The 24,698-nt window shown below is 46.8% G+C and overlaps 2 protein-coding genes and 1 long non-coding RNA gene across 3 annotated transcripts in view; 2 read left to right on the top strand and 1 right to left on the bottom strand.

Annotated features, from left to right (window-relative positions):
* Positions 1 to 7,851, top strand: part of LOC119445625 (signal peptide peptidase-like 3) — an 85,134-nt gene extending 77,283 nt beyond the window's left edge. Inside the window, exon 13 of the mRNA XM_037709887.2 lies at positions 577 to 7,851. Within this exon, the coding sequence (XP_037565815.1) occupies positions 577 to 645 (69 nt within the window). The 3' untranslated portion in view covers positions 646 to 7,851. The remainder of the gene's footprint in view (positions 1 to 576) is intronic.
* A 4,957-nt stretch (positions 7,852 to 12,808) lies between these two features.
* The window catches only part of LOC119445627 (protein unc-119), a 42,930-nt gene continuing 31,040 nt past the window's right edge, over positions 12,809 to 24,698 (top strand). Inside the window, exon 1 of the mRNA XM_037709889.2 lies at positions 12,809 to 13,213. Coding sequence (XP_037565817.1) covers positions 13,024 to 13,213 — 190 coding nt within the window. The 5' untranslated portion in view covers positions 12,809 to 13,023. The remainder of the gene's footprint in view (positions 13,214 to 24,698) is intronic.
* LOC125943909 (uncharacterized) lies at positions 17,874 to 18,841 on the bottom strand. The gene is made up of 3 exons (XR_007465986.1): positions 18,806 to 18,841; positions 18,343 to 18,450; positions 17,874 to 17,984 (listed from the first exon to the last, which is right to left on the bottom strand). It is a non-coding gene; the product is annotated as an uncharacterized LOC125943909 (long non-coding RNA).

Here is a 24,698-nt window from a genome sequence, read left to right on the forward strand (position 1 = left end):
CGCGCTATTATGGCTCGACCTTATTGTGATTTGTTTATAAGTGCTTACTAACAACATACTGTCCTACCCAGAATGCTCTGGGAATTTGTGAAGTTGTTTTTACTGCTGAAATTTTAAAACCTGGAATTAATAAAATTCGTGATTTAACCAAGTTTTTTGTTGCAAGATTAACTTTTTTATATCGAGGTTCGACTTATAAAAACAGATAGAAATAGATAAAAAGCACAGGAAAATGAAATTGATTGAAACTGACACGTAATCATGTCATGTCACTCCTGCAGACGCCCAGATACTCTAACTTTCCAGTGGACAGCCCCAGTGAAGACTGATCTCACTTGCTTCGAGGATTTCTCTAGTGAACTGATTGCAGTGCCTGGGAATAATCCTTGTGTACCTAAAGTCCAGGCTGCAGCCACACTACTGGCAATGACTTACCATTCTAGTATCGTCCTAATACGTGCAAGAAACACATGTGTCTATAAGCTCAAAAATATGTGTCGGCACTCCTTAAAGCGTGAGAAGTGCTTGCTAGACAATGATTTGAGTTGAAGTTCCAAACCTTGGATTTTCTCACAGGGTGACTTGAGGCGAATGTGGAGCGAGCCGTTCATCAGCAACCCGCCTTCCAAGCATCTGGACGTCTGACAGACATCGTGCGCACGTCTGTTTCTTCTGCCGCTACCGTTCTCGCCTACATGCGCACACATCTGAGCATGTGCCTGTGTGTGTGTGTGTGTGTGTGTGTGTGGGACGTTGACTGACAAGCTGCATGCGGCAGTGCTCGGAAGAAGAATGCATCGACCTCATCACTTTAAGCACCTCACGCAACCCGCCTCTCATCGTCATCACCCTCGTCATCTCCCTCTGGGGACAATGACCATTGGCCGTGACTGGAAGTCATTGCACTGCGGCTGGTCTGTTGGGGGAGGGGGGGCACATGCGCATTCATCATCCCTTCATCGAGGAGGAGGTTTGGGTTGGACTCTGCACCCATCTGTGACTCGCTGGCACATTGCTCGTAGGCTGCTGTGAGTGGAGGAATGGAGTGCGGCTGAACCCATGCACCGTGACGTGTCCGGAGTCATGCCGCTGCTGTCTTTAGCAGATGTTTGTGTTGACGGGTGAAAGATGGAAGTCGAAAAGAGGCGAGCCTCAAGTGCATCCTAGGCAAAAGCGACCCCAAAGTTTGTGCCTGTCACGCGTGGTATTTCTTCCCCCCCCCCCCCTTGGTATTGTCTGTTATCAACCCCAAAGTGGTAGACATTAACACGCGTGAAAGAGTCCAAAAGAAAAAAAAAAAGAAAGAAAAAAAAAACAAAGCTACAGACTGTAGAAGGCTGGTGAATCAGGGACATTGGAAGTTTTCCCATATTGTAAGCATCACGCACGAGCGCTCGTCTTTGGTTCTCCTTAAGACGACCTCACCCGTCTGAGCACTGCTTAAAACATGGGTAACTTACGTATTGCCCGCTTCACTAACCTTTTACAGTCCAAAGTAGTAGAGTTGTGTGTGAGGCTAAGCTTTCACAAAAGAAAAAAAATAAGATAATTAGGAGGATGGCATTTCGGGGCATTCTTGCGCTTGGCTCAGCTGCACTTGCCAGTGCTATCTCGAGCTTGGAAAAGGCTCCCATGTGCCCTGAATACCGTGTGCATTGGTCTGTCTTGTTGCAAAGTCTAAGATGGCATCAGGTAGCAGGGAGAGGGCGCGCGGTTGATAGTGCTTCCGTTGCTTACCAATAGGTGGTGCCCAACACAGTGACCACGACGTGTTTCCAGCTCTGAGATTACTTCTGACGCATGAAGTTCAGGAAGGCTTAGCCTTCGAGATCTGTTTCAGTTACTCCGAGGACGCGGTCGCTGGGGGCTGGATTCAAGCGCTACCCATTCCACGTTTCTCGCTTCGTGTGTCCCGTTGTTGTCGTGCACGCTCCTGCACTATGATCGCTGTGCATGGAAGGTAGCTCAGTGCGCCAAAAAAAAAAAATGCCTTTTTCTAGCTCGATTTTATGACATGCGGGGGAGTTGGACCTGCAGCCTGTCCTGTCGGCGAGCAACAGGAGATTGATATCTAAGGATGGTGTGCTGATCTTGCCCATTGTCGTCCCGCCCGTGGCCAAAGTTGACATAGAGAGTTGCCGAGCCACTCAAGAGCCAAACAACTAAACACTCTTAGCAGCTCCAGAGTCAGACTACCTGCATTCTCTGTTCACAGCTCAACTTCGTTTTTTTACTGATTTGCCAGCCTCAATTTATTTTTTCTCTCCACAGTAGAGTGTTGCAGGTACGATGGTATTTCTTTGGTTGAGGACGCAAAAGCCCGAGCTCTTTGATTGCCTCCTGAATCGCCCCATGTAGTCATGGAATTCGAAGACATTGCAGTAATTGCACCTTTGCAGTTGAAAGCGCAGGGCATGTTTAAGTATGTGTCTTTAGTCGTCTGCTAATGCTGACTTGCAAGAGCAACTGAAGGGCGTTATGCTATCTTTTGTAGAAAGTTGCTGTCAGCTAACACCTGCAACGTGTTCCAAGTCTTTTTCAGGAAAGCACGTAGCAAAAGCTTGAGCCTGGACACCTTGGCACTCCCTATAGCTCAGATTGACTAACTCTATCGATCACATAAAGGTTACTGAAAACTTGTTGATCATGGTCATGGTGCGGTGGTTCTACGATGCTGCATTTATGAGTTCTAGGACAGGCACCATTCTGCTTGCTTTCCTGTGGAACTGGCGCCAGGAAAATATGTGCAGTTTCACCCTAAGTATGAAGCAGTTACAACGATAGCTTACGTGTGCACATTGTCGTCTGCTGCCTACCAAATTATGTGCACAATATATTGGAGAAGTTAATCAAAAGAACACGACTTGCATAAAATGCTACAATAGACGATATGCAAAACCTGCAAGTGTGCTTTGCCACGCACCTTCTTTGACGTAACCAAGATGGCAGACCTCTGGCTAATATCGTAATTGAAGTGTCAACATGTGGAATGGTGACATCATTCCTTCCGGCATCAATTCCCCGCACTGTCCAAGCTCTATAAACGCATGCCTCAGCTTTGACCACGCTACTGGCGGGAATACGGCCATATTGGTTAGGGCAAGGTAGCTGTGTGGGAAAGCCTGCGTACAGATTTTTGCATATCGTCTGTTTCATTTTCTTAAGTATGTTAGCATAGATTAAGTCAAAACAGCACATTTTTGCCGAATGTGGACGTCATAGCTGACACACAAGAAATTTTGTTGACACAGAGTCAACTGTCAAGCAACGTTCAACCTATGAGTGTTGCAATTATAGAACATCCAAGATTTATGGGCACTGTGACAGCGTTGAGTACATCTCTCTCTTTGTCTCAAGTTGCATTGTTCAAAAATTCTAAAATGTACTGTGAAGGGCTCATAATAGCTGTTTACTTTTAAGAAAGAGTGAATTGGCACACATGCAACATGTTCCACTGCCGCTGTTAGCAAGCATCTTGCTTCGGGGCAGCAGCTCTTGCCACATCCAATTTCTCCATTAAGCCTTCCGCCTGACAGTGCCGCATTTTGCAACCCCTTTTGTGTGCTGCCACTTATTTATGGAATCATCGTCATTCGTCATGTTCGCTCATTTTACTCATTTTGCTGCAGCTGCGCACATTTCTTGTGCCACCTATTGCAATGTGCAGCAGTGGTCAAGAATCTTGCTGCCGAAGCATGCTGCCACATTTGTGTTGGATACTATCGGTTCTTGGCGTATCAGTGCAGTTTGCGAATGCCTCTCTCAGATTGGATTGCCTGAGCATCGTTTGCACAGCGCCACCTTTAGTTGTTCTGGTTCACTGCCAGCTACAAATGTGCCGAGTGCCTAAAGCAAATGCAATGGCCAAATGTACTGTACTTGCCGTTGAGTTCGCCAGCTATCGGGAATCATGAAGCTGAAACTGTACTCATGCCTCGGGTGTGTAGTGGAGGCGATGCAAGAGCCCGAGACAAGGGACTCGAGCCTAATGCTCACCCCAGTTAAAGAGCTGCGTGGCGTTATAACGTGAAAATTGAGGATATCGGCACTTGGTCACACTTAATTACAAGGTAGCTATTGCTACTACATTTGTGTAGATCTTTTGGCATTGTGGTGTTGTGGAAGCAAGCCTTTTCTCATTTAGCATGTCGCCTTTCTGTACACCTTTAGCCTGTAACGTTAAGCACCATAGCTAAGCGCTAGCAACGACACCCTTTGCCAACTCCTGAGTAAGGTCTACGCAGCTCCCCAATCAGCCAGCCATCAGCATGTCGGTTACGCATTTCTGGTTGCATGAACAACATATTCGCTCTCGGTTTCCCTCCCGTGCTTTATGACCTTAGGTATTGTTTTGTCATGGCAGCACGATACAGCATATCACCTACTGTGAAGGTTGTCTTAAAGTCTAACACCAGTACCGGATACAGGTACTCTGCAGATCATGCACACTTCAACCATCATGCAAGTTGAATAGTAGTGTAGTCCAGGCCATCAAGATCTAAGCCTATGGCATCCATAGCCAACTACAGTAAACCCTTGTCATAACGAAATCGCTTTATTCATCAAAGTTTTCCGTGGTTCCGACTACATTGCTTGCTTTGTAGACTGGATTGGCACTCGAAGTTATGATTGGCACAGGACTTCGGTTAGTATGAAGTTCAGAGCGGGAAAGTTGACATGGCGCTGTTCAGTGCAGCGACCTTTTGCATTTCTTTGTGTCAACCTGGAAAGGCTAAGAGCCCTGTGAAGGTGGATCCGCCATGTGGTGGTAGCTTCTTGGGACTATGACTTTGTCATGCCATGCTCGCAGACAGATGAAACAGCTATTCAATGTCGTCAGTGGAAGTTTGCCATTGTTCATCATGGTTTTGTTTCAACATACTTTTGTTATGACAAGTGTTTACTGTTTGCTGACTTCTCTACATACTTCTACATGTTCTGAGCACAACAGTGATTCAGTGGTGCATACCTCTGTGCACGTTGCCCTGCAGGGTGGTGTAATGCACCTTCATGTGCATTTGTTTGCTGATGTAGTAAGGAAAATAGCTGCGGCACTTTTCTCGTGTATAAGATTTGCACAGTTCATTGTATAGAATTGTTTGCTGGCTTGTACTTCATTCCTATGCTTTCATTTTCTTCTTTCAGGCTTTGGCACAAAACTTAACAGGGGTATTAAAGGCAAACATTAACCCTTCCACACGCTACGTACACAATTGTGTACACCAAATCACTGATGAAAGTAATGATATTTAAAATGTGTTGCATACATCTTTAAACACTTATGATTGGAATGGTGCGGCAATTTTGAATAACTTGTGCAAAATGTTTCGGCAAAATAAGTGGGAAGGTCGACGGCTGGGTGTTCTTGCTTGGTGTGAGTATGTTGTTGTATGTAGCGGGTTCACTTCTTTCATTCTTTCTCACAATGTCATGCAGCAGACATAATTTGCAAGTGGCTGAATAAGTGCTTTTCAAGCTTTTCAAAACACGAAATAGTTGATGTCATATTTGATGCTCCTCTAGTGAGTTTTCGTGTGGAGTCCACATTCTGTAAAGTTGACAAAACTCACTAAAGAATTGAAAATTCTTAATCAATTCTGCTGCTCTACACTTTATATGATTCTGAAGATGCAAGAAATGTGGTGAAAGTAATTTTCAATCAACAGGATAAAGTGGCGTCTGAAAGGGTTAAGTCGAGCTGAAGTGATAGAATAGGGTTTCAAAATGTTCAGAGTGTCACTTTTATTGAGAACAAAGCTTTTTCATAAGTGAGATAGTGACGTAAACATAGTGTTTGCTCCGCCATTGTGCAAGTACGTCTCATTTGCAATTGCTGAAGGGTACGTAAGTGGGTATACAGTAGTTAAATGCTGGTGTTAAAGAGATAATTACATTGCATGCGAATGCAAAGGAAAATGCATTTGGCCAATTATATATAATCATGCCGAAGAAAGAGCTCCCTTTATTGGCAGCATTTGGTATTCGGAAAGCGGCGCCCCCTATGTGTGTGACCCACTGCGGAAATTGATGCAGAGGGTGACCTCTAAGATTGCCAGTACACAATAGGATGTGTATGACACAATTTAGTCTCATTTTATGTTGTGTGCTTTGCTCAAAACGCGCACTGTTCTTCAATTTTGATTTTTTGAATGACTAAGTGATCACTTGGCAAAGAACAAGTGAACCATAAGCTATGTCACTCTAGCGTGACATAATGTTTGCCTTTAGTTCCACCCAAACCTTCAGAAGCTTGCACAAATTTTCATTGATGCACTGCTCGGGTACTAGCTTTGTGATGGTGTTATGAAATGCACATCGTGCCTGTCAAAGTCTGCATTGGACATTAAGTAACGAAAGGCCGACGCACCGCAGTGGTTTATATCTAAGCACACCTCATTGCGTTACCAGACGTTAGTGCACAAACTTTGAGACTTAGGTGCCCCTCTTGACATGGCAGGTGGCCTTTTTTTTCTCACCTGCACTGTCGACACAGTCCAAAGGTCGGGGCTAACTTAGCGCACCGGGAACCTCAAACTCTCATCTGCTTCTGAGCAAGGACTTTTTTTGTTGCACAATTTTGCCAGAGAAGCCGAGTGTTCTACGGAGTGTAGGCCTCTACAGCTAGCAGATGGGAACTTGGTGCAGAAGTTGCAGTTGCAGAGTCCCAGATCAAGCATTGCACCTGCTGCATCAAAGAGTACTAGCAGCCATTGTCATGTCTGTTAAAAGAAAGAAAGAGCTTGCTGCTTGTTATCAGAGGCCGCAGCCACTACAGAAATGAACTGCAGTGCTGATATAATGCTTTTTGCGAGGATACAGCATTGGACGTGCAGCTTCAGCCTCTCCAGTGACCGCACAACCTTCAGTCCTTCTCCATTGCACACTTTGTAGCAGACGTGGACACTCTGCATTTCAGTTGAACGCACAGGCCTCTTTGTAAAGCAAAGCTAGGGGTTGAAGTCTCGCAACCCTTTGTCCCCCGCTCACGTCTGCGCACACCGCTAGTCCGTCAGAGAGCATTCGCATCGTCGATACTCGATAGGTTCTTGCCTCTCCGTCTAACAAGGCCACTGGCCCGCTTGCAGTTCGCAGAGGAGGTGTCTGTTGTTTGGCAGCTTTGTGGTCTTTCAGTCAGTCAGTTGGTCGTCGCGATCGTCTAAAGCATTTCCTCTTTCCCAGTCTTCCCGGGGTTTCTTAGGAACGCGCCAATGTGATGCGGCTTTCTCCGAGCGTCGTTTTTTTGATAGGTCGTCGATTATTTATTGCATTCCTGTACACACGGTTGAGAACCAGGTGACAGCAGCTCTACGCGCGATATGCGATGCTGAGGGCACCTCTCTCTCTCCTTTGAGACTCGGATCGTTTCATATTAGATTATACATATTATATATATATAAATATATACATATGAAATGTGTATATACATATGATGAAATGTGAGTTTGCGGCTTCCAGTTGGACAAAGCCGTGGCGTTGTGCCACTGCGACTTTTATCGTTGTACTATTGAGATTAGCGATCGACAAAACGTAGAGTGAGCTGCAGTGGCAAAAGGGTTTTATATCCATGTGTCTGTGTGTTTTGTGGCTTGTTCCTTATATATATATATACATATAAATATATAACAAATGTTGTAAGAGACCTTAATTCATGTGGAAGCACAAAAAAGTATATGTCATGCCTGATTGTGTGAATTGCGTGGTGTGGGCTACGGTGTGATTGATCTGACGCACACCTCGGTGTCTCCTAATTAAAGGCCAAGCACAAAAAGTGTGTAAGACGAATGAACTGCTGTTGTTTTAGACTCCTTTTTTTGTCTGTCTGTTTTTTTTTAAATAAAGCCTTACAAAGGAGTTCCCTGCTGCTTGTTTTGCACTATTCGTCATTGACGAGAATTTGTGCCATTACGCTAAAATGCCTCCATACTGTTGCTGCAATGATGCGTTGTGAAGAAACTCCCGAAGTGTTCAGGACGTTTCTATAGCTCAGCAGCGTAACACCAACAAAAGTGTTGGCATTGCGCTGTTGACCTCAAGGTCACAGTTTCGATCGCAGCCGTGGCAGTTTTGCAGGCGAAATGCTAAACCGCTTGTGTACTTACGCACCCGCAGTCACCCACTGCGGCGTGCCTCTTAATGAGATTGCGGTTTTGGCACATAAAACACAAGAATTTAATTAATTATTTAAACAACTTTTGTCTGCTTACTATCAGCTTTGCGTGTGACAAGAGGACTTGTGATTAGGTTAATTATGTACTAAAAGAGAATTTTCAATTATAGAAATGGCAGAACAGTTGACCTGGAACAGTGTGCACTGAACTCTGCGCAGGGCAGAGGGAGCAAAGGAGGGATGATGATGACAGGGACAAGTGATTTACTATTCATTAAGTCTCGTAGAATGAGAATAAGACATTGTGCACCTGTTGTAGTGCTCCATGTACTATAAACTTTTGTCTATCTTCATTTGGTCGCGATGAATTAAGTACGACATTTTCATTTTATTTCGATTGCGCCTTCATTCTAGTGTTTCGAGGTTTGCGGCCTGTAGAAGAATACTTGCTGATGTGTGATGGCGATAGAAAATTAAAACCAATCTAAATGTCTTTTCTTGGACTTTCGATAATATAGAGTACGGGTGTCAAAAAGGAGTAGGACATTTTAGTAGCTGTCTTATAAATATTTTGTAAGCTAATAATTTGATGTCACTCGTAGATAACATTCTACTCAAGTAGCCTAGTTTCTTCATTGCCTCTTCTTTAGTGTACAGTACGTGGCTGTTCCATTTAACGTCTGACGTAATCATTACTCCGAGGTACTTGTAGTCGGTGACAGAGGATAAACAATGACCTTTAACAGTGTATACATGGAATACTGGTTCCTATTTCCGTGTTGTCCTTGGCACTGTTTAGTCATGGACTCCCGTAATAGCCACATGCCCAACTTTCAACAAGAATGCTTTTTTTTTAGTGCTGTTAGCATTTTGGGGGGAATTTCACGCACTTTAAGGGGTCAATCTATCTGTGTCTCTAACCATTTTCCCGACGACTTGTGTCACTGGGTAGTTCACGGTCAGTGCCACTGGACTTGTGTTGCCTGTTCAAGGACAAAAAGCATCCTTTCAATTTCTCCGGTGCGGAACGGAATCCATTCACACAGGCAGCCACGCGCCAACTTCGTGGCGGCACTACCACTAGATGGCGCACCGTGGTCGGTGGTAAGTGCGAGGGAGAAGCCCAGCTGGGCATACATTCCTCGTACGTGACACGTTTAGGTGGTGGCAATGCAGTGTGGTGCTACATTGCTCCATTGCATTAACATCGACAGTCGTCCCGAGACGGTTTCTGCCGGATTTCTTTGAATTTAGACATTTTTCGACGCTGCTCAAGTACTATAATAAGCTACACCCCTGAACTTGGCAGGTAACAATTTTTACTCATGTAATAGGCGCTTGCCGATTTCTTGCACAAAATTTGAAAAAAAAATATAAACAAATGCTTTATTGGGACCACAGGGCTTAGGCGATGCGGACAAGGAAGAGCGACAAGGACACGGGCGCCCGTCTATGTCTTTCTTCCTTGTTCGCGTCACCTAAGCGCTATGGTCCCAATAACTGTATCAAACAAACGAGACCGAAAGTCTGTAATCAAATCTGACCATCATACAATTCTGTATTGGCTATCGTTCAATTATTGCAACAGAAAGCTAAAGATGTGGGCTTGAAGTTTAGCTCATTAAGCTAAAAGAAAATAGCGTACTTAAGCAACCTCCAGTTCAACTGCTATTGCAACAGCAGTTACTCCACCAATGCCCCCAACTTCGTACGAAGCTCGTGAAGACCTGGGTGAACACACTCAACTCTCTGCAACAGTGACGATGATGGTGGCAAGACGACAGCCATAATTCTGATGGCGGAATGACAACATGATAACGATGGTGGCATGACAATGGCACTTAACTGACTGACCTCTAAGACAGCAGAAAGCCAACCTTTGTCTGAGGAGACGCTGAGAATTCGTGCAGCGCTGGAAGCTGTGCTGCGTACGACTGCTGCATCACTCGCTAGTCGTGGTGTGTGAGCGTACTAGTATGCCAGCTGTTGCTTCTGAAACACATGAACAAATAGTGCATTACTGACTGGCATTTGTCTGCACCACACAAGCTACAAATCATGCACCAGTTGCCAAGCACAAAAGTTGCATGATAGCGCAGTGGCTTACATGCTCAGCTTCTAACTGCACATTGCTAGAGTTGAGTGGCGGTTGTGAACAAATCTTTATTTTTTTCACCATATATTGAGAGGGTGAGGAGATTGTATGACGATGACAGTGTAAAAATGGACAACAAACAAAAATTGCACATAACAGCCAGAAAGGATGGATCAGACCCAGTTTCAGGCTCTTCTCTGCATATCACTGTAAAGTGTAGCCAAGCAGGCCATGTCTTTGAACTGCAGTCAATCCCCTGCAGTGACCGCAAGTAAGTATAAGGTATGATACTGGCCTTGTAAATGTCTCCAAGGGGTATGCACTGCCTATCGCTACACTGAGAGCCACATAGGCTTTAAGCAGGAGATGCCTGGAATGACTCTGTGTACAATCCCAACATAACACGTGTACCATCAACTATGTTTAACAAGGTATCATCCTGCTCCAACCTTCTAGCCACCTATTAGACAAGTTCTACCATGCACAAGAGGCTTCACACAAGATGATACGGACCGGCCCAAATACGTGGTAAAGCCTGCAGGAAAAATTTTGTATGACTAGACTGTTGTAGGCACTTGCCAGCAAGCTTGAAGCAAGTTGGAGGGAAAGTATTTTCGCGATATCTGCAACACACCACAGGGTGCACATATTTGATTAACAGTCCTAGAGTTGCATTCTTAAGTAACTTGAAATTCAGCATAAGAAGAATTTAAAATGTTGGAGGTACATACAAAATACCCTGTTTTTTTTTTTTGTGCAATTCTTGCAGCACTGTTTTTCTTTTTTTCATCCTAAAATCAAGTGTACAGTAGAAATGCATGTCACATTTCCACACAGTAAACTAATCATTGTGATAAATTAACAAGAAATTCTTAGCCAACGTACAGCTTTAACTGCAGGTAGATAGATAGTTATTCATGTCACATGTCAGTTTGAATACAATAATAATCAGGCCTACCAAAGCCTCAAAGGGCTTGAGTGAGGTGCAATATAAAGAAGGTTGAAAAAATAGAAGAAAGACTGACAACAAAATCACTTTAGACCAATGCTGCTATGACTCCTTGTAGTGACAGGATTAAAATTTTCACAGAAAAGTTTCCACACTGAAGAATCCTTTTACAGTACAATCCTTATTCAAACCAAAGGCCCCTCGTAAAATCCAGACTAAAGGCCCTATGCATAAGCTGCTATAATGAAGACTTGCAGTAGCAATTTCAGGTCTTTCCTGCATACTGCAACACCGACTTGCATACCTTTACTCATCGGTCGCTGCTTCAGGGGCATGTCGACGAGCTCGCATTAGTGAAGCTCAGAGACTGCACGCCTTGGTAAGGCCAAGGTGAGCTGCTTGCAGCAAAGTGGTCGCTTCTAGCACGCACTTGGCGAATTATTATCGTTGCTCTAAGGACATACATTTCAGTGCACACCTTTAATTGTGTTTTCCCACCTTTTCTTGTTATGTAAGGTGACACTCGAGAGGCTTAAGACAAAATGACTAGAACCAGACACTTAGTAAAGCCTGCAAGCAGGATTTTGTGCGACTAGATATCTCGGAAACACATATGACACACAAGAGACCTCAGATAGGAGGTGTCATGAAGCAGTGAAAACGTTGAGTACGACTTAATTGTGATCGCAAAAAAAAAAAAAAGTGGAGCAAACAATACGATTATTTGAGGACAAAACTAGCATAATCTTAGCATGTTTAAAGTAGTTGGCAATTTAAATGTAATCAGCTGGTACGTGCCGCGTAGTTCGTGTTTGTGTGCAGTGTTAGCAATTTTGAACTTCATTGAACGAAGTTAAAATTTGCAATAAAGTGATGTAGGCATGGATATATATGAGTGTGCTTTCTTTGGAATACTGCATATGAGCAGCAAAATGGTAAAGAAAAAAAAATTGATGCAGATCTGTACATGGCGCACATAAGCTAAGTTAATTTTAGAACACTACAATATGTGTCTTTTATTTCTGGATCGAGCCGATAAAATTTGCGTCGCGGGCGCTCGATCAAAACACACTGTGCGCCGTGATAAAGCGGCCGTTATAGTGTAATTGACAGCTGCGAGGTACAAATGTCCTTAACGCTCGTAGCACCTGGTTCTTTATGCTCCTAGGTAGGAAGATTGTGAAGCGGCTCACTCTGAACTCTACACTCGCCGCTTCATATTGTTATCTCTAATTGACAAAGGGATCGACAGAAACACAAACACCATGCCCCCAAAGTGAGAGGGCACAAAGAGTAACCGACATCGGTGAATGCATCGGCAAGGCAGCTACATTGGGCCTAGATCCTCACAGGTCTCGTCCTGTCTGTGCTTTGGCGAAGCTAGTCCTCCATAAGCAGGGCGCTAAATTAGGACAAAACTGTAAACCTGTTTGTAAACAATTCGCCTGAGTCACGCGTGCCAGGGTCTCTGTACGCGTGTATGCGCGTGTACGCATGCTGGCCTACGGCGGCAAGTTTCGGTTTCGTGTGCGCGGAACAAATCCGCGAGATGACGCCAGTGACGCTTTCCTTTCCCACATTTGACATCATCATCATCGTTGAGGAGTTTCGTTTTCGTTGTTTTTGTGTTTTTTCCAGCTCCAGCGCGCAGCAGCGCGCGCTGTCGCCATGACAGAGTTGGTCTGTTTTTTTCTCCGCGAGGTTGGCCGGGCGCGCAGTCGGCGGTGATCTTATTTTTCCTCGTTCTCACCTAGGATGTGGTTGGGCCGGTGAGAGAGGAGCCCGTTGTAGTAGCGAGCGAAACATCAGCCGCGGAGCGCTGTGCGGCAGAGCCTGCTCTGTTTTTAAGTATATACTATTCCGATCGGCGCGATGAGTGCGGTGAAGAATTCGAACGTACCCAATCCTCCGAGCTCCAAGAAGCGCAGCGGAGGCTTTCTCCGCCAGGCCAAGTCTCGAAAGGACCACCCGGCCGACTTGGAGCCCATCACCGAGGAGGAACTCGCCAAAAAGGATTCCATCTCTCCGGAGGACGTTCTCAGACTACAGAAGATCACCGAAGGTAAGGGCGTGCGCGTTCTCCGTGGCGAACGGCGTTCGAAGGTGCGAACCGCGGCGCGTCTCAACGTAGTACCGTTACAAAGCGCCGTGGCGCCCTGCTGACTACCTGACGCTGCTCTCTCATCAGCTGTTTTTTTAGCGTTTCGCTGCTGCCGTGTGACGACGCGCGGTGTGACGTGTGCTCGTCTGCTAATAGCAGTGGCGCGTGTACTGTGTAGTACGTGCTGGTGCTGCCGGCTCGCGCGTTTTATCGGTGTTATTGATCTGGCATCGGCCTTTCTCTTTTCTCTCCTTTATTTGTGGTCGCGGCCGCGCGAAGGTCGCCGTTCCCTCCTGTGCCGTCCTTCTCTTCGCAGAACGGGTGTTGCGGTAGGCGTTTTATGTATTCCACTTGCGGCGATCTATAGTACACATCTCGCCAGCGCGTCTGCTCGTGTAGTCTCGATTTGGGCGCTACGTTCGGGGCCCCAGTCGAAACATATGGAGCGGCAGCGCTTCAGCGACGGGTTTCTTAATTTGCGCGTCGCCCGCATAAATGATTGATTTGAACGCCTGTCATAATGGAGCACGATCTCGGGACGGCTGCCAAGGCGAAGGGAGCTGCTGCGAAGAGGGCGGCTTTCCGTGAAGCCTGTGAGCAGACGCGCTAGACGTGCTGCTGCGAAGCCTTCGGAAGGGTGAACACGAAACCGCGAAGAGACGCAAGGTTGAGCTCGCGCATATGTTCTGTGTCGCGAGGTCGCGTATGTGCGACGTTTGTATCTCTTGGTGTACTTGGCACGACTTCGCGATTACTTCCTTTATGAAAAGAAAGAGCAATCGCGTGTTGCGGGAGGTCCAATGCGTCAGCTGGTCCAGACCTTGCGCACTCTCGTGTTTCTGCGAGCTAGTCCACCGATTATGTCCTTTAAAAGAGCGCGAGGTCGGGCTTTAGAGGAGCGTTCCCGTGTAACGGCCGCACATCTTTCGTCACGGCTGTGCAATAGCGCGCACCGTCATTGTGTGGATTCGCTTGCCGACCTAAGCGTTGTGGTGGATTCGCTTGCCGACCTGTGTTGTGGTTTCGACAGCCCTGCGGCGGCGACGACGACCGGCACAGTCCAAGTTTCGCAATGCGATGATGCACCTCTCTCTCGGCGCGCTTGCTTGCGTTGTTACAACAGTTTTCACTGCGGAGGATGTGGTGCGGGGAAGAATAGGATGAGGGGCGTGTGGCGGGGCTCGACCCCGCTCGCGCACCACGGCGCGTCATCGGTCGTTTCCCGTCAAAGGAATTCGCTGCAGCCGTGCGCTTTATTAACTGCGCCCAGCAGCGGAAAGCAGATTGCAAGCCTTCTCGAACGCGCGCGCGTGTTTTTTGTTGCCACACGGAAGTCTCCGCTCCTTGCTATTGTGCCTTCGGAACTGCGCGCAGCAGGACCTGCAGGCGAACGTGCGTAGACGGTGCTATTATACGTGCTACGTGCCTCAAGGGCTGAGTAATGCGGTAGTAGGAGGAAACGGATACTGGGTGATATGCCGTCTGCGCTGTTGTCGGGCGCTAATAAACAGCTAGTCGTCGCGGTCCACGCGCGGTACGTGCCGCATCGCTTGGAAGTGGTTTTGGGGCGTTGTGTTTGGCTGAAACCAGAACTGCAGTGCTAGGGAAAGGCTAAGAACGCGAAAAAAAGGGGTTCACCCAAGAATATGACCTCTGTGGGGCACAAGAAATACTGCGGGGACAATCACGCGTATGTTTGAATTTCAGAATTTATATCCAAATGTAGAAAACATGTGGGTCGTTCTCCGCGATGCCACGTACAGTGGTGAACGGGCAAGCATTAGCGCGGTAAACGTAAGCCGAAGACTTGCGGAATATTGATGGTGCATTTAGATGGAGAAGAACCAGAGTGATGCCGAATAAAAATTTGCACTTGGTCTCAAAGTTATGTAATTGTGGATTTAATATTTTATAATTTAATTAAGTAGAGTGGAAATTAAAAGATATCTAGCAATAGCAAAGTTGCACATGAACTGAAATAACATACAGTCAAACGCCTTTATAACGAAGTGCTCAACGAAATATAGTGAAAGCGCCGACCCAAAAATGATAGGTTAAAAAGCGCTTAGGACGTTTCGGCTTCCGTACTGATCGAAACCGAAACGTGTTAATAGCTTTTTAACCTCTCCTTCTCGGTCGGCGTTTTCACTATTTCTTTCGTTTAACATGCTTCCTCCCCACCAGACGAGATGTCGTCAAACCCTCGATTTCCTAACGAAGTGCTCGGGACCTCCACAATCATTCGCTATACAGGTCACTTCGCTGTAAAGGTCGCGCACCGATGTCGTAACCCTTGATAGCGACCAAGAATTAGCTTCTCGTTGGAAGCTTTCGAAATGCGGAAACCCCGGAAGAACTTGTTTTTTCTGGCAGCGAAAGCCTATAAGCGCACAGACAGAACCAGTGCCGGCAGAACTCGGCGACGTCTGGTACAGGTTTTATCGGTCTTCGTAAATCTGAGACACTGTCGCCGCTCAACCGCTTTTGTTCCGCAACGGTTTGTCGTGGGGCGGCGTGCGACGGCATGGCCGATGTCAAATGTAAATGCAATGCGTGTCCGAGCCCCCGACTTTGCTTTGAAACGTAATTATCAGTGATTATGAATTAAAAATTAACCTTGCAGTAGCGCACCTAGTATCTCTGCCAGGGGTGGGGGTTGACAGTTTGCCAATACCATCTAAACAGCACTAATTTCAATTTCTTCACGGGAAATTGTCAAAAAATGCGCTTTTTGCGATTGTGCAGACGATTGCGCGTCTTACATCTTAGTTGCAGTACTCAAATGCGCAAGGAAATAAAAGGGGTTAAACAAAAGGGGGGGGGGGTTAAGTCAGCCTCAGGGGGGGGGGGGGGTTACAACCCCCGAACCCCCCCCCCCTCTCCCGTCGGTGCGCCACTGTAACCTTGCATATATATCTCATTCGAATAGACAATTTATATGCGCGGTTTCTTTTTCAGCAGCAATCCGTAATTTTTGTTTCTCGCGTGAGAGGTCAGCTAGGAGAATTTGCACGGCTGCAGCGGGGGAAGCCGACGCCGTGATCGCAGCCTCTGTGGAGGGTACGTCAGCCAGCCAATTAAGGCCTGTGCACTCTGTTTCATGACGTCACGCTACCTAGGTGGCCCGACTTCCATAGAATGTAATGGGGATGCTCCCAAGTAAGCCGAGGTAATTTTGCCGTCACCGTTTTCGTCACGTCGTGCTTGGTAACGAAAATTACGGGCCGAGTTGAATGACGTCATAAAGCAGAGTGCACAGGCTTAGTAGCATGACGTCATAAAGCAGAGGGCACATGCCTAGCAGCATGACGTCATATATCAGACTGCACAGGCCTAGTAGCATGACGTCATAAAGCAGTGCACAGGCCTACTAACATGACGTCATAAAGCAGAGTGCACAGGCCTAGCAGCATGACGTCATATATCAGACTGCACAGACGTAGTAGAATGACGTCATAAAACAGTGCACAGGCCTACTAGCATGACGTCATAAAGCAGAGTGCACAGGCTTAGTAGAATGACACCATAAAGCAGAAGGCACAGGCCTAGCAGCATGACGTCATATATCAGACTGCGCAGGCCTAGTAGCATGACGTCATAAAGCAGAGTGCACAGGCCTAGCAGCATGACGTCATATATCAGACTGCACAGGCCTAGTAGCATGACGTCATAAAGCAGTGCACAGGCCTACTAACATGACGTCATAAAGCAGAGTGCACAGGCCTAGCAGCATGACGTCATATATCAGATTGCACAGACGTAGTAGAATGACGTCATAAAACAGTGCACAGGCCTAGCAGCATGACGTCATAATCAGACTGCGCAGGCCTAGTAGCATGACGTCATAAAGCAGAGTGCACAGGCCTAGCAGCATGACGTCATATATCAGACTGCACAGGCCTAGTAGCATAACGTCATAAAGCAGGGTGCACAGGCTTAGTAGAATGACACCATAAAGCAGAAGGCACAGGCCTAGCAGCATGACGTCATATATCAGACTGCACTGACGTAGTAGAATGACGTCATAAAACAGTGCACAGGCCTACTAGCATGACGTCATAAAGCAGAGTGCACAGGCTTAGTAGAATGACACCATAAAGCAGAAGGCACAGGCCTAGCAGCATGACGTCATATATCAGACTGCGCAGGCCTAGTAGCATGACGTCATAAAGCAGAGTGCACAGGCCTAGCAGCATGACGTCATATATCAGACTGCACAGGCCTAGTAGCATGACGTCATAAAGCAGTGCACAGGCCTACTAACATGACGTCATAAAGCAGAGTGCACAGGCCTAGCAGCATGACGTCATATATCAGATTGCACAGACGTAGTAGAATGACGTCATAAAACAGTGCATAGGCCTAGCAGCATGACGTCATAATCAGACTGCGCAGGCCTAGTAGCATGACGTCATAAAGCAGAGTGCACAGGCCTAGCAGCATGACGTCATATATCAGACTGCACAGGCCTAGTAGCATAACGTCATAAAGCAGGGTGCACAGGCTTAGTAGAATGACACCATAAAGCAGAAGGCACAGGCCTAGCAGCATGACGTCATATATCAGACTGCACTGACGTAGTAGAATGACGTCATAAAACAGTGCACAGGCCTACTAGCATGACGTCATAAAGCAGAGTGCACAGGCTTAGTAGAATGACACCATAAAGCAGAAGGCACAGGCCTAGCAGCATGACGTCATATATCAGACTGCGCAGGCCTAGTAGCATGACCTCATAAAGCAGAGTGCACAGGCCTAGCAGCATGACGTCATATATCAGATTGCACAGACGTAGTAGAATGACGTCATAAAACAGTGCACAGGCCTAGCAGCATGACGTCATAATCAGACTGCGCAGGCCTAGTAGCATGACGTCATAAAGCAGAGTGCACAGGCCTAGCAGCAGCATGACGTCATATATCAGACTGCACAGGCCTAGTAGCATGACGTCATAAAGCAGGGTGCACAGGCTTAGTAGAATGACACCATAAAGCAGAAGGCACAGGCCTAGCAGCATGACGTCATATATCAGACTGCACAGACGTAGTAGAATGACGTCATAAAACAGTGCACAGGCCTACTAGCATGACGTCATAAAGCAGAGTGCACAGGCTTAGTAGAATGACACCATAAAGCAGAAGGCACAGGCCTAGCAGCATGACGTCATATATCAGACTGCGCAGGCCTAGTAGCATGACCTCATAAAGCAGAGTGCACAGGCCTAGCAGCATGACGTCATATATCAGATTGCACAGACGTAGTAGAATGACGTCATAAAACAGTGCACAGGCCTAGCAGCATGACGTCATAATCAGACTGCGCAGGCCTAGTAGCATGACGTCATAAAGCAGAGTGCACAGGCCTAGCAGCATGACGTCATATATCAGACTGCACAGGCCTAGTAGCATAACGTCATAAAGCAGGGTGCACAGGCTTAGTAGAATGACACCATAAAGCAGAAGGCACAGGCCTAGCAGCATGACGTCATATATCAGACTGCACTGACGTAGTAGAATGACGTCATAAAACAGTGCACAGGCCTACTAGCATGACGTCATAAAGCAGAGTGCACAGGCTTAGTAGAATGACACCATAAAGCAGAGTGCACAGGCCTAGCAGCATGACGTCATATATCAGACTGCGCAGGCCTAGTAGCATGACGTCATAAAGCAGAGTGCACAGGCCTGCCAAGCACGACCGCGCTCGAACGGAGTAACTGCTGCGGCGTTCCAGCGAGGCTATGAGCTAGCAAACAGACCCCTCGTGCTCCCGAAAGGGGTGAGAACTCCCTTATGCATCAATTCTCAGATTGGCATACATACGTGCAGGATTCTTTAATGTGATAGCATTATATGGGGTGTCCATTTTTTTTTTCAAGTTTTCCAGAATGTTTAGAAATTGCCTGTGGCAGATAGCGTAATTCTTGTCCTGGAGCTAGATTATTCGAAGAGGCGGACATTGCTATAGCACTATAAATCCGAAACACATATTCAAATAATTAACCAAAATTCACTAATTAACTTTTTAATTGTTTACATTTCGGCACACATTGCAATTTGCGAGTTGTAACCAGTGAGTTGTGGAGGGTGCAAGACTATACGTACCGACACGCTGTCACACACAAGGAAGTTTTGCGCTATTTATAGGGATAATCTTGTCCTCTCTTATCTTACATGCATATCCTTTCTTTAATTAACATTCAGGTCACGAGTGGCATACGCGTGCATTCCTCACGGCAAAATACGCCAGATTGATGATTATCGTTGCTGGACAAAAGCTCCGAAGGGTGCAAAAATTCATTAGAGTTATCCTCGTAGATAAATTTTGTTTGTGTCCCTGCGGTACGCTCCTAGAACATTCCAAACCTTTCGGTGTGATCGTCATTCTTGTGAGCCGTTTCCACGAGCGCTATCTGTCTGGTGCCTCCACGAACAATGTGCGGCTCTAAAGCGTTCCCGTGGCTAGAACGCGCAAGGAAACGTGGCTCTAGAACGCTATTTCGGCTATTTCCGTACGTTTGTTCGGCTGAAAAAGGCGCGCGGGTTATATTTAGCGGAGAATCATCTGAAGGGGAGATATTTCTCGGATGATTTCTCGGCCCTTGAATGCGACGACATTACTCGAGGTATTCGCGTATATTGCCACCCCCCCCCCCCCTTTTTTTTTTTCCTGCGGGAAGAACTGCCATGTTTTCGTCTATTTTTCTAATACAATGTTTTTGTCAATAACTGTACCAGATGGTTGCTGCCACGATCCATTACACCACAAACAGCTTCTGCAGCAGTCTGAAGGTATTGACGCTGCCTGTATTAATTGCTTTTGTTGACTCTTTCCGGCGTGTATACCAGTATGAGATCCCGAGTCGATACTCGGCCGCATTCTCTAAAGCAGAGAGAAAATTAAAGTAAAAGGGAAAAAAATTCGCTGGTTTACTTTTTATTTCGGTGCACGTTGAAGAACACCAGGTGATAAAATTGAGGTTGCGAACGAGAACAAGTGAAAAGGAAGAGACACAACACAAAGTTTCCGGCTTACTTTATCCGGCTTACTTTATATAACCTTGTAACCCGCAGCACGCCCATTGACCACTGTGTCCCGGACCCTTCGCGTGACGTCATTTGCGAAAGGGCATTGCATTGTCCGGCGCTTTTTTGAGTCCGGATTTCTCGAAACAGGCACTGTGTATAGGCGCAGAGTTTTCTATCGAACGTTGCGCTTTGATAATTGGCTGACTTCAATTCTTCATTTGTATACATACCGGCCAGGTTCTACGAATGTTTCGTAAGATTAACCATATTTGATTTGCGTGTGGTTTAGTAAACATATACTTTCTTTTTTCTTATAGAATGCGAATGCAGCCCCGATAGATCTTCAGATTAATTTTTCAGACCCGCTCGATTATTAAGGTCTGCCCGCAGCACCGCCATCTACTCAGCCAAATCAATTTCTAGCGGCTACGAAAATGTTGGCTGCGGTATCGTGAATATTGGATGAGTAAACATCATGAATATTTCCTTTTGTTTGTGAGGCAGATCATTGTAGCCGCGACCGTTGAACAGAGGGCCTGTTCAAAGCATCCGTGCAGAACGAAGTCGGTGGATCACTTTAATAAACAATAATTGTATTGAGTAATAAAACAACTTTAACATTTCTGACCAAGAAATTGGTTTAAAAATCTGACTTTAGTCTTTTTTGAAGTTTCAAGATTGGCTTGCCTGCAAGCCTGCTTAGAAAGCATATAGGCATCCATAGGTGGTCTGCAAGCAAGACGGCTAAAGGAAAAAAATGGGCGGATTACTTGTAACGCTGATGCTGAGAGTGACACCAAGAGAATAAATGTTGAGCAATGCCAAAGTGCCAGGTTCCTGCTTCAAAGTGCCCAGGACACCACTTTTACCAAGAACACGGCTTTCGAAGGAATTACATGACATAAGCATATAGCTAGAACTGTATCGCCTCCAGCAGGGTTTGGAAATACAGTGCCAGCTCACTAGACGTAACACTTCCTATTTGTGATAGCCTATCTGCGGTCCTCCACTGACAGTCACAAAAGCGTTCCATTATAAAGCTTTCTTTCATGAAAATCATTGATTTGAAATAATGGTTTTTTTAATTAATACAAGTACCTGCAGCGCCACGGGGACATTATTGAAGGGGGGGGAGGGGGCATTTGTAGCGAAAGGATAAGATAACCAAAAATGAGCTGATTCAACAAAAGCAGACAGCAAGGTACCAACGCAACAAAATAAATAAGTAAGAAGGGAAGAAAAAGCGCAGCTAGCAACAGGCGTTTGCCAGGTAATGTTAGTTCATAAATCGTATTGGCGATGATCGCGCGTAAATTGTGATGTCCGGTTTTGCTTGGTCAGCAACAAATATTTTATCTCGAATCCCGTATTTTCACTAATCGGTGACTGAAGCGCGCGGTGTAAGTATAAACGTCACGACGATGGCGACATGGACAGGCCAGGCACTTCGGGAGAGAGACAGAGAGAAACAACTTTATTTAAATGAAAAAAAAAAAAAAAATCACTTCGGGAGAGCGCAGGTTCGGTGAATCGAAGAGCATAATAAAATACCTTTTTTATGGTGGTTCGTTGCAAAGTGTTTACTGTGGCGTAAGCAGTTCTTCAGAGTCGGGGGGAAACATACAGTCGGCGTTAAAAGTTTACGGTCCACAGCGGGATATGAGAAAACGTTTGCGCGAGTATAGTTTGTTACCGCAGCCAGCGCAGCCGTACAACACCATGCTGTTCGCATACGCTATATGTAGTGTACTATAGTACTGGCTGGAAATCCCGAATGCGAGGCTGCGGAGATATTCAAGCTTTTTTTTCCAGATCCCGCGGTCCGTAAACTTCTGACACCGACTGTATACGTGACGGCTTCTGCAGGCACGTATGTGGTGTTCTTGTCCGCACTCGTTTAGAGTAAATTTTTAAAGGCGAAACAGTCTTTCATTTACTAGGCGGAAAAAAATTTTTTTTCCTACAAGTGGTAGCTTTATAAAGGCGAAGTTTACCATTGTGAATTTCGCGCCCAAAACGTAGCGCTCGTACGTCATTGTCACGTGATGGCCTCTTTCCGCGCAGCTAGAGCGCGAAATTCAAGGTGGCGTCGCAGCCTGTCTTTCGTGTTTGGTAATTTCCTTCCGGTGTAAGACTGACATTTTTTTTTTTCAATTACTGCAGTGTAATTTGTGTGGTCTTGAAGTGCGCACACAGACTTTCAATGTCAATGTATACTTGCGTCGTTAGGCGTCCGGATGCGTCTGCAACAAAGCTTTGAACACTATTTAAAACCACGTGGGCAGTTGACTTGGAAGTATACAGCACCTCGCGACATCGACGTAAATGGGATGTGAAGGGAGAGAGAATCGAGACATCGCGTGACGTACACTGCATAAGCAATAGCCGAGCTTTCGTGACCTTCAGCGGGCATTGCTGGCGTCTGCGATGGCGTACGCGCTCGCATTGCTACGCAACGACAAACGTTACAATTTGTTACGCAGCGACAAACGTCATTATTAATTGTGTTCCTCGCACAATCTTGCTACGAACGCCTGCACAATAGAGGAGCGTTGAATAATAATTTTTGAAATGAGCGCAGGCATGGCGATTATCTTGCTTGACGAAAGTTCACCACACCCCACAGAACGTTTACATTCTTTATTGCGATAGCAATTATATGGACACTTCAAGCGCATTTTTGCCGTCGCCGTGAGGCTCCGCATAAAGTCCAACGGCGATAAAAGCGCCGCCGCACGCCGTACGCTGCGTGTGCGAGTGAAAGCGTGCGCGGCTGAGCCGGCAACCGTAGCTCATTAGGGAGCCTACATGCAAGCGCTGTTTTAGGGTGGTGACAACACCAAAATTGTGACCGCTATTTACCGCCAAATTTGGTGGGAAACCATTTTGGTCCCCAGTCTTTCTGCCTTTTAGGGGCGAAGCTCCTTAAGTTGTAGCCACGCTAGTACTCGCAGCTCCCGCTAGAAACACAGCTGTGCTCTCTTTCTCTCTTGTTCCCGACGCGCGCGCTCTCTCTCTCGTCCGTAGCTAGGGGCGCTGCGGTGCACAAGGGCGTTCGTTTCTCTCTCGTTCCCGACGCGCGCTCTCTCTATCTCGTCCGTAGCTAGGGGCGCTGCGGTGCACAAGGGCGTTCATTCCCGACGGGTGCTCTTTCTCTCTCGTCCGTAGCTAGGGGCGCTGCGGTCCACAAGAGCGTTCGTTCCCGACGCGCGCTCTCTTTCTCTCTCGTCCGTAGCTCTGGTTTACCCGAATGATCCCCCGGTGCTTCGCCCACATATCATCATTCACGTCGTGGATATGCGGCGATTTTTTTAGATGCGAAGCAGCTTATGGCGGGGGCTTTGTCCGTCCCTCCTTCCGTCCCGCGGCGTCCCACACCCACACAGCGCATGCGCGTCCCCTCCCCCTCTCTCTTCCTACGCTCCCCGCCTTTCTCTCATCTAGGAATCCTCTACTCTACACTCTACACCACACCCCCACAGCGCATGCGCGTCCCCTCTCTCTCCTCTCCTACGCTCCCCCCTTTCTCTCCTCTAGGAATCCTCTACTCTACGGTGCGGCTCGCACGATAGGTGGTGCGACAGCTGCATACTCCTCTGGGGGCGCCACGGTAGTTCCGGGGTATGAAAATGACGGAGCGCGCGCGCCTCATTCTCTCCTGTGCAGCGCCGCGTTGAGCGCTCGGGCCGCTGCCGCGAAACGGGAGCGGCGACGTGGCTATCCCGAACTTCGGGCTCGCGAAGCCGAAAGGAAACGTGAACGGCGGCAAGCGGACCCTGAACTCCGGACTCGGGAAGCCGAATCGAAACGTCAACGTCGAGTGGTGGATCCCGAGGCGGCGCGGTAACGCGAAGCCGAAAGGGGAACGTGCATAGTCCTGATCTTCGCAAACTTCAGAATGAAAACTCTGGAACAGCAACCCTTGACGCTACACTTCACCGACCACAAGGCCGTCGTCTTCAAAGCGCCGCGTGCACCGACGCTAGGAACCGCATACGGTCTCTAAATAAATAAACAGGCAACCACCATGTTCTCTCCTCTTATACATTCTCATTCGTCCTCTCAATAAAATTAAACCATCTCCCGCTCAAGCTAACCATCTCCCCGCTGCTTCGCATCCACACATGGTTCCCTTTAGCGGGAGATGGAGTAATTTTTTGTCACGCTCTTATGTACTCATGTTGGCACGCGATCTATTAAATTTCTTTAATTTAGTTTTCCGCCAGTGCGCGCAAGTAACCTATGGCATACATCTTAATATACTAGTTGCCTTTTCCTTTTATTTGAACACATCAAACTTATTTTTCTATTGCATGTCGTGCGACACATATAAAGCAACAAGTTATAAGGCACGATGGCGTGCTCGTGGTAGTATTATCTCACGCCAAGAATGTGAACTGCATTAAGCACTGTCGTTG

This window comes from Dermacentor silvarum, chromosome 3 (assembly GCF_013339745.2).
Source record: "Dermacentor silvarum isolate Dsil-2018 chromosome 3, BIME_Dsil_1.4, whole genome shotgun sequence".
NCBI lineage: Eukaryota > Metazoa > Arthropoda > Arachnida > Ixodida > Ixodidae > Dermacentor > Dermacentor silvarum.